This window comes from Stegostoma tigrinum, chromosome 4, assembly GCF_030684315.1.
Source record: "Stegostoma tigrinum isolate sSteTig4 chromosome 4, sSteTig4.hap1, whole genome shotgun sequence".
Lineage (NCBI taxonomy): Eukaryota > Metazoa > Chordata > Chondrichthyes > Orectolobiformes > Stegostomatidae > Stegostoma > Stegostoma tigrinum.
Window position 1 is genome coordinate 96103116 of NC_081357.1, and position 17734 is coordinate 96120849.

The 17734-nt window shown below is 44.1% G+C and overlaps 1 protein-coding gene across 3 annotated transcripts in view; it reads right to left on the reverse strand.

Moving 5' to 3' along the window:
- Positions 1–17734, reverse strand: part of arid4b (AT-rich interaction domain 4B) — a 189830-nt gene that overhangs the window by 64487 nt on the left and 107609 nt on the right. For all 3 annotated transcript variants that reach the window (XM_048531756.2, XM_048531758.2, XM_048531759.2), the window contains one exon: positions 4473–4728. In XM_048531756.2, the coding sequence (XP_048387713.2) occupies positions 4473–4728 (256 nt within the window). The remainder of the gene's footprint in view (positions 1–4472; positions 4729–17734) is intronic.

Below are 17734 nucleotides of genomic sequence, written 5' to 3' on the forward strand. Positions count from 1 at the left end.
GGGAAATCTTTGTATCCTCACTGGCTACAGGGGAGGTCCCAGAGGAATGGAGAATAGCCAATGTTGTTCTTTTGTTTAAGATAGGTGGCAAGAATAATCCAGCTAATTGCAGGCTGGTGAGCCTTACAGTAGTGGTAGGGAAGTTAATGGAGAGGATTTACTCCCACCTGATAATCAGTGGGCATATTAGTGAGCGATGACATGGCTTTGTGAAGTCGGTGGGGTGGGGGGGGGGCGGTGCTCGTATCTCACTAACTTGGTTGACATTTTTGAGGAAGTCACAAAGATGACCGATGATGGTAGTGCAGTGCATGTTGTGTACATGGACTTCAGTAAGGCCTTTGACAAGGTCCCTCACAGCACGCAGATACAGAAGGTCAAGTCACACTGAGTCAGGGGCAGGCTTGCAAGACAAATAAAAAAAACTGGCTTGGTCATTGAAGACGGAGGGTAGCAGTGGAAGGGTGCATTTCTGAATGGAGGACTGTGACTAGTAGCGTTCCTCAGGGATCAGTGTTGGGACCTTTGCTGTTTGTAATAATATAAATGCTTTGGAAGAAAATGTAACTGGTCTGATTAGTAAATTTGCCAATGACACAAATGTTGGTGGAATTACAGAGAGCTATGAGGACTGTCAAAGGATAAAGCTGGATGCAGATCGGCTGCTGACTTGGGCAGTGAAATGGCAGATAGAGTTTAATCTGCAAAAATGTGAGCTAATGTATTTCGGAAGGTCTAATCCGGATGGGAAATATACAGTAAATGGCGGAAGCCTTAAGTGTGCAGATAGGCAGAGGGATCTGGGTATACAGGTACACAGGTCACTGAAAATGGCAACACAGGTGGAGAAGGTAGTCAAGAAGGCATATGGCATGCTTGCCTTCATCGGCCGAGGCATGGAGTTTAAAAATTGGCAAGTAATGTTGCAGCTTTATAGAACCTTGGTTAGGCTGCATTTGGAATATTGTGTTCAATTCTGGTTGCTACACTACCAAGAGGATGTGGTGGCTTTGGACAGGGTACAGAAAAGATTTACCAGGATGTTGTCTGGTATGGAGGGCATTAGCTATGAGGAGAGGTTGCAGAAACTTGGGCTGCTCTCACTCGAACCTGGAGGTTGAGGGGCAACCTGATAGAGGTCTACAAGATTATAAAGGGCAGGGGCAGTCTGGACAGTCAGAAGCTTTTTTTCCCGGGTGCAAGAGTCCGTTACCAGGGGCCATAGGTTTAAGGTGGGATAGGGCGAGGTTTAAGGGTGATGTACGAGACAAGTTTTTTTTTAAACACAGAGGGTGGTGTGTGCCTGGAACTCGCTACCGGGATGTGTTGGAAGCAGATACGATAGTGAGTTTTAAACAGCATCTTGACAAATACATGAATAGGATTGAAATAGAGGAATATGGTCCCCGGAAGGAGAGGGGGTTTTCGTTGTGACAGGCAACATGTTGGTTCAGGCTTGGATGGCTGAAGGGCCTGTTCCTGTGCTGTAATTTTTCTTTGTTCTTTGCCTTTATTAGGCAGTGCATTCTAGATCGTCACAACTTGCTACATCAGGGACATTCCTCAAAGTACTTTTTATTTTTGGTAAATTACCTTACATCTGCGCATTCTGGTGACTATCCCTCCTGCCACCTCGAACAGCTTCTCCTTACTTACTCTTTCAAAACCTTTAATAATTTGAATCTCTGCCACTAAATATTCCATTAAAATCCCTGATATAAGCAAAACAACCCCAGTATTTAGTTATAAAGTCACAGGCATATCTAGCATGGAAAGAAACCCTTCAGTCCAACTTGTTCATACCCTGCATAAATCTAGTCCCATTTACCAGCATTTGGCCCACATCCCTCCAAACTCTTCCTACTCATACACCGATTCAGATGCTTTTTAAATGTTGTAATTGTACCAGCTTCCATCAATTCCTCTGGCAGCTCATTCCATATACGTACCACCCTCTGCTTGAAAAGGTTGCTCCTTAGGTCTCTTTTATCTTGCCTCTCTCACTGTAAACCAATATCCTCTACCTTTGGACTCCCCACCCTGGGGAAAAGACCTTGTCTATTTCCCCTATCCATGCCCCTCATGATTTTGCACACCTCTATAAGGTCACCCCTCAGCCTCCAAGGGAAAATAGACCCACCCTATTCAGCCCCTCCCTACGGCTCAAACCCTCCAACCCTGGCAACATCTTCGTGAATCTTTTCTGAACCCTTTCTAGTTTCACAACATCCTTCCTATAGCAGGGAGACCAGAACTGCACTCAGTACTTCAAAAGTCACCTAACCAATGTCCTGTACAGTCACAGCATGACCTCTCAATTCCTATACTCAAAGCACTGACCAGTAAAGGCAAGCATACCAAATGCCTTCTTCACTACCCTGTCAGCCTGTCACTCCACTTTCAACAAACTACGAACCTGCAACTCCATGGTCTCTTTGTTCAGTAACATTCCCCATAACCTTACCATGAATTGTCTATGTCCTACCCTGATTTATTACCTTTCCAAAATGCAGCACCTCAAATTTATCTAAATGAACTCCAGCTGCCACTCCTTGGCCCATTGGTCCATCTCATTAAGATCTGATTGTGCTCTGAGGTAACCTTCTTTGCTGTCCACAACGCTTCCAAATGTGGTGTTATCTGCAAATTTACCAACCATAAATCCTACGTACACATCCAAATCATTTATGTAAATGAAAGAAAGCAGCGGACCCAACACCAATCCATGTGGCTCATCACTGGTCACAGGCCTTCAATGTGAAAAGCCACCCTCCAACACCACCCTCTGTCTTCTACCTATAAGCCAGTTCTGTATCCAAATAGCTAGTTTTCCCTAAATTCCGTATGATCTAACCTTGCTACCCAGTCTATCATGCAAAACCTTGTCAAACACTTGACTGAAATCGACACAGATCACATCCACCACTCTGCACTCATCAATCATCTTTGTCACTTCTTCAAAAAACTCAATCAAGTTTGTGAGATACGATTTCCCACGTACAAAACCATGTTGACTATCCCGAATCAGTCTTATCCTTTCCAAATACAGGAAATTCCTGTCCTTCAGGATTCCCTCCAAGAACTTGCCCACCACCAATGTCAGACTTATGAGTCTATAGCTGCCTGGCTTTTCCTTACCATTTTTCTTCAACAACGTTTGCCAACCTCCAGTCTTCGGGCACCTCACCTGCAGTTATCAATGTGGTTATAAATAACTCAGCAAGGGGCCCAGCAATCTCTTCCCTCTCTTCACACAGAGTTCTAAGGTACACCTGATCAGGTCACAGGGATTTATCTACGTTTATGCATTTTAAGACGTTTAGCACCTCCTCCTCATAAAACATGGACATTATTCAAGATGCCACTATCTATTTCCCTATGTTCTCTATCTACCATATCCTTCTCCTCAGTAAACACTGATACAAAACACTCATTTCGTATCCACCCCAGTTCCTGCAGGTCCACATATAAGTGGCCTTGCTGATCAAGGGGCCCTTTTCTCTCCCTAGTTATCCTTTTGTCCTTAACGTATTTAGAAAATCACTTTGCATTCTCCTTTACCCTATTTGTCAGTAGGGATTCACTCGATTCCTGCTGTCTATACCTTACATATGCTTCCTTCTTATTCATGATCCAAACCTCAATTTCTCTAGTCATCCAGCATTCCCTCCACCTACCAACCTTGCCCTTCACCCAAACATACTGTCTCTAGGCACTTGTTATCTCAGGTTTGAATACTTTCCGATTTACAGCCGTCCCTTTACTTGCGTTCATCTGACCGCAACCCATCCTAAACAACCCCAACCCCACACCACCCACCCACCCCCCCCCCAACACACACACACATACACACTAAATCAACTTTTCAAAGTTCTTGCCTAATACCGTCAAAATTGGCCTTCCTCTAATTTAGAACTTCGACTTTTAGATCCGGTCTATCCTTTTCCATCACTATGTTAAAATAATAGAATTATGGTCACCGGCCCCTTAGTACTCCCCCAGTGACATCTCAATCATCTGCCCTGCCTTATTTGCCAAGAGTAGGTCAAGTTTTACACCTTCTCCTGTAGGTACATCCACCTTCTGAATCAGAATCTTGTCCTTATCTTTTCTTACGTCACAAGTTCCAGAGTGTACAATCTCTTGCTGGTCCCTCTCGCCTTTGAGAATATTCTGCACCCTCTGGTCAAGGACAGCATTCTGTATCTGGAGTTCCATAATTAGGTATTTCAACATTGAGTCAACATCACAACTCATTTGTTCTTCACACTTGCAGCTTTTTAACAAATTGAGACTGATATAGCTGACTGACAACTATTTATATTACTGAAGATTAAAAGTAACAGCTAAGAATTGTCAACATTGCCTTTAAGCGAGGTATTTTAAGGAAATCCATATTATTCCAGTATTATGAAGCAATTTCAAAGTGCTATATCCAACACACACGCAACTAAATATTATTCAGTATTTACCTTCTGGGATTTTGTTTCCTGATCCTTTAGTTCATCATCATCACGAATGTCTTTGCATTCACCCTCATTTTCATTTTCAACTTCAACTGCTCCTGGTTTGATATTCTGGATCTTTTCTTTCTCCTCTGTATGATCAAGGGTGTCATGATCTTTGTCACATTCTTTCTTCTCTTTTTCTTTTTTAACATTCCCTTGCAGTGACGTGGGAAATTGAATGTTGGCCGACTTGCAATAGTCCTCAAAACCGCACAAGTATCTGGAAAAACAAACATCAAGGTTCTAAATTACTTAAGGAAAGAAACTCATACCAGTAGCTCCTCACCACCTGTCTGACAGAAGACTTTTAGTTACTGTAGGTTGCAGGAATAATGAACTGCTTAATGCCACGTGGTGACATACAACACTGGATGAAAATATAAATTGCATTTCCAAAGCACTTTTCACAACTTTAAGAAGTACTTTTGAAACATAATCACTTCTGTAACTTAAAAAGCAGGGGAGCCAAATTGCATATAGCAAGCTGACACTGACCAAATAAGTAGTTTTAATAATGTTGAGAGGGGGATAAACGTTGGCTATAAAATTGGGCATGGAACTAATTGGATGGCTCTTTCAACATGTGGATACAACCACAATGGCTTGAATGACCTAGTTCTGTCATTTTTTTGATTCATGATTCAATGTGCAGCAATTTTCAGGTTGAGTAGAGATACTCAAAAGACATAAATTACATTCTAAAATCAATGTTTAGGGAGATCATGTTACGGGATCACCACCACTGGACATTGATCATCATGCATCAACTTTTAATCAGCTGTTCTACAAACTGTAAAACAAAAACCCAACAAAAATAAGCTGTAGATCTCAAAACCATTGCTTCCGTCTACATGAACAACCCATCTCATGATGGATGTCACCCTGCAGTTTTCTTTAAGGCAACGCCAAACTCAGGATCATCTTAGTCCGAAAACAGGAGAGCTTGGAGTGGGGTAACCACAGCCTGTAAAGATGGAGAAGTGCACCAGATCTTTCACTAATCAGGCAACTGATTGGCTGCTGACAGGCCTTTGCCTGGAAATAGGACCCGGGAAAAATAAGTCCCAGCCGCTAATGGCCAGCCAGAGACTGAAAAGCGCTGAACTCAACAATGCCACAAGTGTGGCTGCTGCTGGTAAAACACTGCCAGGCCTCACAAGGAGGATTACCCGTGGAAAAAGTACTTTTTGTTGTTATGGGAAGGGAGAGGAGTCAGTGGGGTCCAGAGCAATGGTGTGGGGGCGACGGTCAGTATTGATCCTTCTATCCTTAGTGTGCAGATCATCAACTTTTTTAGTATCATCGAAGTTGAAAGGACTAAAATTTACACAAAACACACACTATGGGTTTTGAAGTGAAACTCATGTAAGTGATCCTAGAGGTCTGTTATTATTGATTCCTACACAATTCTCCACTAATGGATCACAATCACTAAGTTTTTTCCTCTTCTAGATCATTCTGTCAATATACCCCACTTAAGATTCAGGAAAAATCATACCATTCATTAGGAATGTCCTTTTACGGACGTCTTCATTTTAATCCTGGTAAATGTATTTTGAACACCTGCAATTTGTTGAACTTCACACTGCTACTTGCTCAACAGTAAAGTTAGTAGCTGACACTATTCTGCAAACACATGGCATACACATTATACTCGTGCCAAAATCTGTTGATAATTCAAAGTTGATAGCACAAGCAATTGTGAAAGACAACAGGTTAATAGAACAAGCAATTGTGAAAAACATTGTATCAGTGATAATGGGAACTGCAGATGCTGGAGAATCCAAGATAACGAAATGTGAGGCTGGATGAACACAGCAGGCCCAGCAGTATCTCAGGAGCGCAAAAGCTGACGTTTCGGGCCTAGACCCTTCATCAGAGAGGGGGATGGGGTGAGGGTTCTGGAATAAATAGGGAGAGAGGGGGAGGTGGACCGAAGATGGAGAGAAAAGAAGATAGGTGGAGAGGAGAGTATAGGTGGGGAGGTAGGGACGGGATAGGTCAGTCCAGGGAAGACGGACAGGTCAAGGAGGTGGGATGAGGTTAGTAGGTAGGAGATGGAGCTGCGGCTTGGGGTGGGAGGAAGGGATAGGTGAGAGGAAGAACAGGTTAGGTAGGCAGAGACAGCCTGGACTAGTTTTGGGATGCAGTGGGTGGGGGGGAAAGGCTGGGCTGGTTGTGTGGTGCAGTGGGGGGAGGGGACGAACTGGACTGGTTTTGGGATGCGGTGGGGGAAGGGGAGATTTTGAAGCTGGTGAAGTCCACATTGATACCATTAGGCTGCAGGGTTCCCAAGCGGAATATGAGTTGCTGTTCCTGCAACCTTCGGGTGGCATCATTGTGGCACTGCAGGAGGCCCATGATGGACATGTCATCTACAGAATGGGAGGGGGAGTAGAAATGGTTTGTGACTGGGAGATGCAGTTGTTTATTGCGAGCAGAGCGGAGGTGTTCTGCAAAGCGGTCCCCAAGCCTCCGCTTGGTTTCCCCAATGTAGAGGAAGCCACACCGGGTACAGTGGATGCAGTATACCACATTGGCAGATGTGCAGGTAAACCTCTGCTTAATGTGGAAAGTCATCTTGGGGCCTGGGATAGGGCTGAGGGAGGAGGTGTGGGGGCAAGTGTAGCATTTCCTGCGGCTGCAGGGGAAGGTGCCGGGTGTGGTGGGGTTGGAGGGCAGTGTGGAGCGAACAAGGGAGTCACAGAGAGAGTGGTCTCTCCGGAAAGCAGACAGGGGTGGGGATGGAAAAATGTCTTGGGTGGTGGGGTCGGATTGTGGATGGCAGAAGTGTCGGAGGATGATGCGTTGTATCTGGAGGTTGGTGGGGTGGTGTGTGAGAACAAGGGGGATCCTCTTGGGGCGGTTGTGGCGGGGGCGGGGTGTGAGGGATGTGTTGCGGGAGACGCGGTCAAGGGCGTTCTCGACCACTGTGGGGGGAAAGTTGCGGTCCTTGAAGAACTTGGACATCTGGGATGTGCGGGAGTGGAATGCCTCATCGTGGGAGCAGATGCGGCGGAGGCGGAGGAATTGGGAATAGGGGATGGAATTTTTGCCAGAGGGTGGGTGGGAGGAGGTGTATTCTAGGTAGCTGTGGGAGTCGGTGGGCTTGAAATGGACATCAGTTACAAGCTGGTGGCCTGAGATGGAGACTGAGAGATCCAGGAATCCAGGAACCTCCACAGCCAGCAACCCCAGAGAAGACAGCCACATTGAACCCTGCCGCATCTTCACCATCCCCCCAGAGCTCCCACTAACTGAGGACAAACGGTCAGTCCTCAGTAAGTACCCCTACAACCACACATCAACAAATACCAGTCACGATTGGACAGAGAACAGCTCTTCCGCCGCCTTCACCTCCACGCTTACTTCTTCAACCGGGAACCTAACCCTCCCTCCACTGACCCCTTCACCCGCTTCCAACACAAGTCCTCCTCCTGGACACCACCCCCAGGCCTCCTACCCTCCCTCGACCTCTTCATCTCAAACTGCTGTCGAGACATTAACCGCCTCAACCTCTCCACCCCTCTCACCACTCCAACCTCTCCCCCGCAGAACGGGCAGCCCTCCGCTCCCTCCCCAACCTCACCGTCAAACCCGCAGACAAAGGTGGCGCAGTGGTAGTATGCCGCACTGACCTCTACATCACCAAGGCCAGACGCCAACTCTCCGACACCACCTCCTACTGCCCCCTCGATCGTGGCCCCACACCCGAGCACCAAACCATCATATCCAACACCATTCATGGCCTCATCACCTCAGGGGACCTCCCACCCACAGCCTCCAACCTCATTGTTCCCCATCCCCACACGGCCCGCTTCTACCTCCTTCTGAAAATCCACAAACCTGCCTGCCCTGGTCGACCCATCGTCTCAGCCTGCTCCTGCCCCACTGAACTCATCTCCACCTATCTGGACTCCATTTTCTCCCCTTTGGTCCAGGAACTCCCTACCTACGTCTGTGACACCACCCACGCCCTCCAGCTCCTCCAGGACTTCCTATTCACTGGCCCACAACACCTCATTTTCACCATGGACGTCCAGTCCCTATACACCTGCATTCCGCATGCAGATGGCCTCAAGGCCCTCCGCTTCTTCCTATCCCGCAGGCTCGACCAGTCCCCCTCCACCAACACCCTCATCCGCCTAGCTGAACTCGTCCTCACCCTCAAAAACTTCTCTTTCGATTCCTCCCACTTCCTACAGACTAAGGGGGTGGCCATGGACACCCGCATGGGCCCCAGCTATGCCTGCCTCTTTGTAGGTTACGTGGAACAGTCCCTCTTCCGCACCTACACAGGCCCCAAACCCCACCTCTTCCTCCGTTACATTGATGGCTGTATCGGCGCCGCCTCTTGCTCCCCAGAGAAGCTCGAACAGTTCATCCACTTCACCAACACCTTCCACCCCAACCTTCAGTTCACCTGCGCCATCTACAGCACATCCGTCACCTTCCTGGATCTCTCAGTCTCCATCTCAGGTAACCAGCTTGTAACTGATGTCCATTTCAAGCCCATCGGCTCCCACAGCTACCTAGAATACACCTCCTCCCACCCACCCTCTGGCAAAAATTCCGTCCCCTATTCCCAATTCCTCCGCCTCCGCCGCATCTGCTCCCACGATGAGGCATTCCACTCCCGCACATCCCAGATGTCCAAGTTCTTCAAGGACCGCAACTTTCCCCCCACAGTGGTCGAGAACGCCCTTGACCGCGTCTCCCGCATTTCCCGCAACACATCCCTCACACCCCGCCCCCGCCACAACCGCCCCAAGAGGATCCCCCTTGTTCTCACACACCACTACACCAACCTCCAGATACAACGTATCATCCTCCGACACTTCTGCCATCCACAATCCGACCCCACCACCCAAGACATTTTTCCATCCCCTCCCCTGTCTGCTTTCCGGAGAGACCACTCTCTCCGAGACTCCCTTGTTCGCTCCACACTGCCGTCCAACCCCACCACACCCGGCACCTTCCCCTGCAACCGCAGGAAATGCTACACTTGCCCCCACACCTCCTCCCTCAGCCCTATCCCAGGCCCCAAGATGACTTTCCACATTAAGCAGAGGTTCACCTGCACATCTGCCAATGTGGTATACTGCATCCACTGTACCCGGTGTGGCTTCCTCTACATTGGGGGAATCAAGCGGAGGCTTGGGGACCACTTTGCAGAACACCTCCGCTCTGCTCGCAATAAACTACTGCACCTCCCAGTCGCAAACCATTTCCACTCCCCCTCCCATTCTGTAGATGACATGTCCATCATGGGCCTCCTGCAGTGCCACAATGATGCCACCCGAAGGTTGCAGGAACAGCAACTCATATTCCGCTTGGGAACCCTGTAGCCCAAATGGTATCAATGTGGACTTCACCAGCTTCAAAATCTCCCCTTCCCCCACCGCATCCCAAAACCAGCCCAGTTCGTCCCCTCCCCCCACTGCACCACACAACCAGCCCAGCCTTTCCCCCCCACCCACTGCATCCCAAAACCAGTCCAGGCTGTCTCTGCCTCCCTAACCTGTTCTTCCTCTCACCTATCCCTTCCTCCCACCCCAAGCCGCAACTCCATCTCCTACCTACTAACCTCATCCCACCTCCTTGACCTGTCCGTCTTCCCTGGACTGACCTATCCCCTCCCTACCTCCCCACCTATACTCTCCTCTCCACCTATCTTCTTTTCTCTCCATCTTCGGTCCGCCTCCCCCTCTCCCTATTTATTCCAGAACCCTCACCCCATCCCCCTCTCTGATGAAAGGTCTAGGCCCGAAACGTCAGCTTTTGTGCTCCCGAGATGCTGCTGGGCCTGCTGTGTTCATCCAGCCTCACATTTCGTTATCTAGGAAAACATTGTAGCTGTGTGAACAGATTCAAACATGGAGTTTACTTTTACTGAACCAGGGAGGGCCAATGTACACAAAATATACAAAACTGAAAAATGCTATCACCTCGAATAATCTGTACTGGTGTCTTTGCTCTACAGGAGTCGCCTTCTGTTCCATCTACTATTTACACTTACAACATTTCTTTCTATTTTCTTTTCTTCCCCCATCAATGCAGCTAATTTATTTCAACTACTTTCAGTGTGTGTGTTTCACATACTAATAATTTGCCAAGGAAATAAATTTCTCCTTATTTCAGTACTGGAATTTGTAACTGTCTTTTATTTATGGGCTCTAGTTTACTACAAAAGTCTTTGTAATTATAAAACGTTTCAGTATTAGGAATGAACTGCTTTCTCTGACTGGTAAATCATTGTTTATACATTTTTGATTGTCATGGAGAAACAGAAGAGTTGTTCGGAAGTATTTTTCTGTTAAGAGTTATTTGAGCCCAAAACTCTCTTCGAACTGTTGGCAGATGCCTCTCTATCTTTCAGAGAAATGTTGCAAAGTTGAGTACAGTGCTTATGAATTGGAAAGCAGGAAGTTAGAATTTATTTGCAAAAATTATGGGGCGGGGGGGGGGGAGCTGGAATGCTAGTCCCTTTAGGAAGTGATGTATTTTCCTAAGCTTGGAAGTTTGAACAAAAATGTGTCTGTAAATAGTTGAAGACGTACAGACAGTTTTGAAATTGAAATGCATCAATTGGCTGTATGATTGGAAATCTTAAGTTTATTTTGATGCCTTGGCAACCAGCTTGAAGATCCACCAATTCATTTAAACCAAGCACTTAGAGATTGAAAACCAACTGATTTTAAATCTGATGGTTTTAACAACCGAGGGCCAACCCTATTATAAGACAATTGACAGGTCATCAAAGGTATATAAGAAAAGGGCTTGTGTAAAACACTGAGCGTGAACTGCCATCTAAAGAGTAAATATCTGGCGCTCTCAGAAATTTTTCAGCTCTCTGAGAAAGCACTATTTATTCATAAAGGTACCACAGCACTCCTAGCTAAGATTCCTGATAGAAGAATTCACAAAGAAAGCACTCCTGACACAAGAATCAGTGGAGAAGGCAAAGCACATTTTGGAAGACTTAACCTGGCTGAACTTTTGATTGTCTAAGTTTTAAGCTATTTTTCTTATTAATTGGGTTTATACAAGTGGGACTTGTATTTATTGGAACAGCATCCCAGTAGAATTTTGTATAGTTAGGGAATAATTAGGAATTAGTGGGGGAATTGTTCTATTAATTTGATCACTGTTAGGGTAAAATAAATAAATGGTAGTTGTTGCTTATAAAGTGAATATCAGGGATTTTCTTTAACGTAGCCACTTTTATTTTAAACTGATTAGGGGAGGTGAGGTGAGCTTCTCTGGGTATTTCAAGTTTAATTATTAGAAGGACACCTCTACTCCCGCCAGAACAGATTGATAATTAATTTCAAAACACAAGTTGTCAAAGGGGTTTGAACTCCCAACTCTAACAGGAGGGACAAATAAACATCTTAAATAGTTGAGTAAATAGAGATGTGACTTAAACAAAAAAGGGACCTTGGGGCTGTAGATTCAGTCTCCTCATTTAAGGAAGGCAATAAATGTTTTGGAGGTAATTTACACAGCATTTATCAGGGTGGTAACTGGAACGATTGGCTTATCTTACAAGGATAGGTTGGACAGCTTTGGCTTATTACCAGAGTTTTGAAGAGCAAGTAGTGATTTGATTTAAGTATAATAAGGTCTTGAAACGGACACAATGTCGCATCCTATGGGTGCGTGCAGAGCTGGGGCCACTGTTAAAAAGGTTACTTGCATGAGTTTCCTCCAGGTGCTTCAGTTTTCTCCCACAGTCCAAAGATGTGCAGGCTAGCTGGATTGGTCATACTAAACTGCCTATAGTGTTCAGGGGTATGTAGATTAGGTGGGTTACAGGTGGATGGGTCTGGGTGGGCTACTCGGAGGCTTGTTGGGCCAAAGGGCCTGCTTCCACGCTTTAGGGATTCTATAAAATATAAAAAAAAATTGAGAATGGCGATCAGGAGAACTGTTTCTGAGTACTGGACTATTTGGAACACTTATTCAGCAGGTAGTGGAGATAGGGGAGGGGTCACTGAATATTGTTAAAGGTGGGCATAGACAGATTTTTGTGAGGCAAAGGAATCAAAGATTGTGGAATAAATGGAAATGACGAATTTGAAACAAACATATCAGCTATGATCTTATTGAATGGTGCAGTAGACTCAAGAGCTGCATGGCTTTGGTTCCTAGTTTTTCTAAAACTTCATTGAGGTTGTGTGGACTTGGGTGATTGGACCAGCATTCATTGCCCATCCTTAACTGGCTTTGAGAATGTGGTAGTGAAGTGAGCTGCCTTTCTGAATCACAACAGCCCATTTGATATTGATACATCCAAAATGTTATTGGGGAAGGAGATCCCAAGATTTTAACCTAGTAAATCGGCAAAGGAATTGTAATGTGTTCCCGAGTCAGCTCGTCACCAGTTTGGATGTGAACTTGGTGTTCTCACGTATCTGCTATCGATGTCCTTGTAGATGGGCGTGCTTGTAGGGTTGAAAGATGCCAGCAAAGGAACCTTGATGAATTTCTGCAGTGAATCTTGGAGATGGTACACACAGCTGCTGCTGTACATTGGTAGTGGAAACAGTGAATGTACATGAACATCAAGCCTGTAAAGCAGGCTGCTTAGTCTACCAAGTGTATTATTAGTTTCAAATAACTCAAGCAAAGAGCCAACACAGCCACAATAAAAGAAAAGTGACTCATCCTTGACTATTACACTTTAGGGCATGACATATTTAATGCAGTAATCAAACTATGAAATTAAAAAGTTAATGGTTCATCAGGAAGTTCATCTCTGAGCACAAGAATACAAAAAGACTTGTGTTACTCATTGCAAATGAAAATCTGCTGATGGAAGCAAATCCTACATCACTGGAAGTCATGGGTGGGTGGTATAAAAAGTAGACTATTAAGCAGAAACCCAGATAATATTGAGGGCCAGGGTTTGAATCCCAACATAGCAGATAGTAGAATTTGAATTGAGTAAATATCAGAAATTAAGGGTCAAATAACGACCATGAAACGACTGTTGATTCTTGGGGGAAAAAAAACTCCTGTGATTTACAGATGTCCTTTAGACAGAGCAACCCACAGCAATGTGGTTGACTCATAACTGTTCTTTGGTCAATTAGGGATAGACAATAAATGCTGGCTGAGCTAATGACACCTACATCTGGTGAATGAATAAAAAAGACAGATCAGCTCTATCTGACACACACCACAGCAAAACATGGGCTAACAGGGGAATTTACACGTGAAGGCAGAGTTGATGTACTGAATGAGAACTTTACATCTATTTGTCAAAGTTGCAGAAAGAGGGGAGGTAACTGAAACATCAAATTGACTAATATTTGGCAAAGGCTGGACATAATTAAAGCTGAACAGTCACCAGGAATAGATCAGGTGTATCCAAGGATACTGAAGGATGGGAATTGCAGAGAAATATGAAAATTGCCATAATCTTCTAAGCATCAGTATTGCTGTAAAATGAAATACATGGTTGACGCTTTTTATCATGCACTCAACTGGACAACTGTGAGAAGGATATTAATAAACGTCAAGATGACAGTCAGGCTGGTTGGACTGGCACATGGTTAATTTAACTAAATAAGACAAAAAAACATTTTGTCAAAGTTTTTTCAGCCAAACTACTACCCCCAAGCTTTCTTTTACAAAACAGTAACATTAGATGACTGACAAACTGCAAATATACCTTTCTTCAGAGAGAAAGGAAGCAAAGATAAAGCCAACAACTACATGCTAGTCCATTAAATTTTGGTCATGACAAAGCTTTTAAAAACAATAATAGAAAAATAACAGAGCCATCCCTTGGATAAATGTGGATAAGAAAAACCACTTTGGATTTGTTAAGAGCAAATCATTTTCAACTATTTTGATTGAGTTTTTGAGTTTAGTGAATGGTTTGACGTGGGGTAAAGGGGGTGTGGATGGACTACAACAAATGTTTGCTAAACTGCCACATGACAGGCTTATCAGCTAACCTAATGCTCATGGAATAAAAGGGGTTGCAACAGAATGGATGCAAAGCTGATTGTGTGACAGGAAGCCGAGCAGTGCAGAATGGTTGATTTGCAGACTGGCAGTGGTGGCTGGGTTAGTACTGTTCTGACACAAAGGCAGACAGCCAAATCAAATTAGCCTCCCTATCCTTGTACAATTATTTCTGCTATAAAAAGGACAGTGTTTCATTAATGCAAATTGGCTGACACGTGATTGCTGAATAGTCGACACTGTTTAATTAACACAATCTGCTGTTTCTGATTTCCCAAAAACCTGATTTTCTATACTGTGAGGCCTCCGAAGAACAAAATGATCGCTTCATAGAAGAAATACCTGTATTTGCAACACAGTAAAATTAAAACCTTCAAAGATCCTCAAAATTGACCCCAATGAGTCATAACTAGACTTGGAGAATGAGATTGAGAAACATTTTTTTTATTCATTCACAAGATGAGGGCATCGCTGATTAGGCAGCACTTATTGTCCCCAGAGGGCAGTTAAGAGTCAACCACATTGCTGTGGGTCCGGAGTCACACGTAGGCCAGACCAGGTAAAGATGCCAGTTTCCTACACTAAATGGACATTAGTGAACCAGATGTTTCTTTTCCCGCTGACAGTCGGCAATGGATTCACCATCATCATTAGACTGGTAATTCCAGATATTTATTGAATTCAAATTCCACCATCTGCCTTGGTGGGATTTGAACCCAGGTCCCCAGAATATTATCTGGGTCTCTGGATTAACACCACTAGGCCATTGCCTCCCCGGCCACAATCAAATGGCAGAGCAGACTCAATGGGCTGAATGGCCTAATTATGCTCCTGTGTTTTATGGCCTTTATGTAGTATCAAACTTGGAGAATAATTGACACAGATACCCAGTTATAACTTAAGCAAAATAATTAACAATTAACGCAGAATACAATGGCTTTAGCATTGCAATGTTAAGCAACTAAACAATGCAATTAACGTCCATTATTTAAGCCAAATCTTGTCAGATTTTTGCACCCACTCACAAAATCAGACAAACAGGCACAGCAATGGGATAAATTAGAAGGCAAAAAGGAAAGTTCACTGGTCAGTTCATTTAAACTCATTTAAACACAGGCAAATGGAATTGCATCATTTCTAAAGACACTGGTGTATACAAATAGCTTCCAGCAAGCTCCAAGGATATTCAATTGATGCTTATTAACAAATTCTATTCTCCAAACTTCCAAGAAATTGACGATGATAAGACATCAGGAAGCAATCAGACCTCTGTCTTGTAGTTTTCACAGTCACAATCCTTCTGACTGGAACAGAATTCAAAACTAGTTCAAGCTTTGATTTCCTTTCATTAGACAAATTTTCTGTCTATGAAGCCACAGTTAACATTCAACAACTTCCATTTCTTTCAGCACAATACACGCCTGGAACTGAAATGTCCAGAGCATTCTCTGAACAAGAATCAAGCTGAAACTAACTTCCAGGCTTGGTTCAATCAAGTATAAGTTGTTGTTTTCTCATTTTTCAAGAAAAATGCAAGCCGCTGCTCATGGTTCAAAAGTCACCATCAGCTCTTCAGCCAATTTAAAACTGAGGTGAGAAGGAATTTCTTCTGAGGATTGAGAATCTTTGGAACATCTTGCCACAGTGCTTTGAATCCTTGATTATACTTAAAGCTGAGGCAGATTGATCCCCTTACTGGTCAAGAATCTAAGATTAGAGCGAAAAGCCAGGTAAGTGGATGTGAGGAATGTTGGATCAGCCATGATGCTATTGAATGGTGGCGCAGGCTCAAGGGGCTGAATGGACTACCCCTGTTCCTTTTTCTTAAGGTCTACAGTTTATGGGTTCAAACCAAGGATGATAAAAATTAAAATAAAGGTGGTCTCAGCTGTACTAAAACTGTTGCTTCCTCTGTCTATATTAATGACCCATACACGGTTCCACAGGGAAGTCATTTCAAAATTTGGAGGTGACATTAAATTTAGGTGTACTGAGAGGAGGATAGTAATAAACTTCAGAGTGTGTACATGCAATGGCTCAGTGCAGTTGACAAAATTTAAAGCTGAGAAATATGAAATGATACATTTTAAGAATGAGAAGGAACAATTCTAGAGGATAAAATTCTAGAAGGGGTGTAGCAGTACAAATATTTAGAAGATTGTGTGTGCAAATGGTTGATGACCTCAGGTCAGATTGAGAATGCAGTTAATATAGCAGATGGTATCTGGATTTTATCAAGGAAATAGTAAAAAAGTAAGGATATTATGGTGAAGGAGCAAATTACTACAGATGCTGGAATCTGTACTGAAAACATAAAAAAGTGGAAATCACGGTTAAGCTCCGATGAAGAGTCATCTAGACTTGAAACATTAGCTTACTCTCCACAGATGCTGTCTGACCCGCTGGTGATTTGCAGCACTTTTTGTTTTTAAGATATTATGGTGAACTTCTGTAAAACATGATTTTAGTCCCAACTGTAGTACTGTGTCCAATTCAGCATGTCACACTTCAGGAAGAATAGACAGACATTAGACAGGATGCAGAAAAAGAGAATTAAGAACATCTTTACAGAAACGAGGGACTTAGCAACACGGATAGATTAGAGAATTTAGGACTGTTCTCTGAGAAGACCAATTTGAGGGGAAATTTGGTATAGGGTGTTCAATAACATGGAGGGCCTGAATAGAGCAGTGAATGAGAAATTGCTCCCATTGGTAGAAGGGTCAAAACCAGAAGACACCAATTGCAGGCAAAGATGGGACATAAAACTGTTTAAAGCAGCATGTAATTAAAGGTCTACAATGCATAATCTGAGAGTTTATCTTCATTCATTCATGGAGCCTGGGTGTCACTGGCACACCAGCATTTCATGTCCCTAGTTGTCCTTGAGATAGTGGTGTTGAGCTGCCTTCTTGAACCATGGAATCTATGCACTGTAGGGTGACTCACAAAGCTCTTAGAGAGGGTCTTGCAGGATTTTGACAAAGTGACAGTGAAGGAATAGTGATATATTTCAAAGCCAAAATGGTGAATGGCTTGGCGGAATGCCCGCTATTCATGGAGTTGTCACAAAAGTCGACGATTTGTTCAAAAAAAAATTGTAAAATCCCTCAATTCACTTGCCTTTTAGACCCAGGCTGACAGAACGCATGGTCAAGATTTTTGTAATTAACAAGAATATTTATTTGTATTAAATCGCTTCTAGCTGCAGGTAAACAATTATGAGCTGTCAACATACAAGTTTCTAG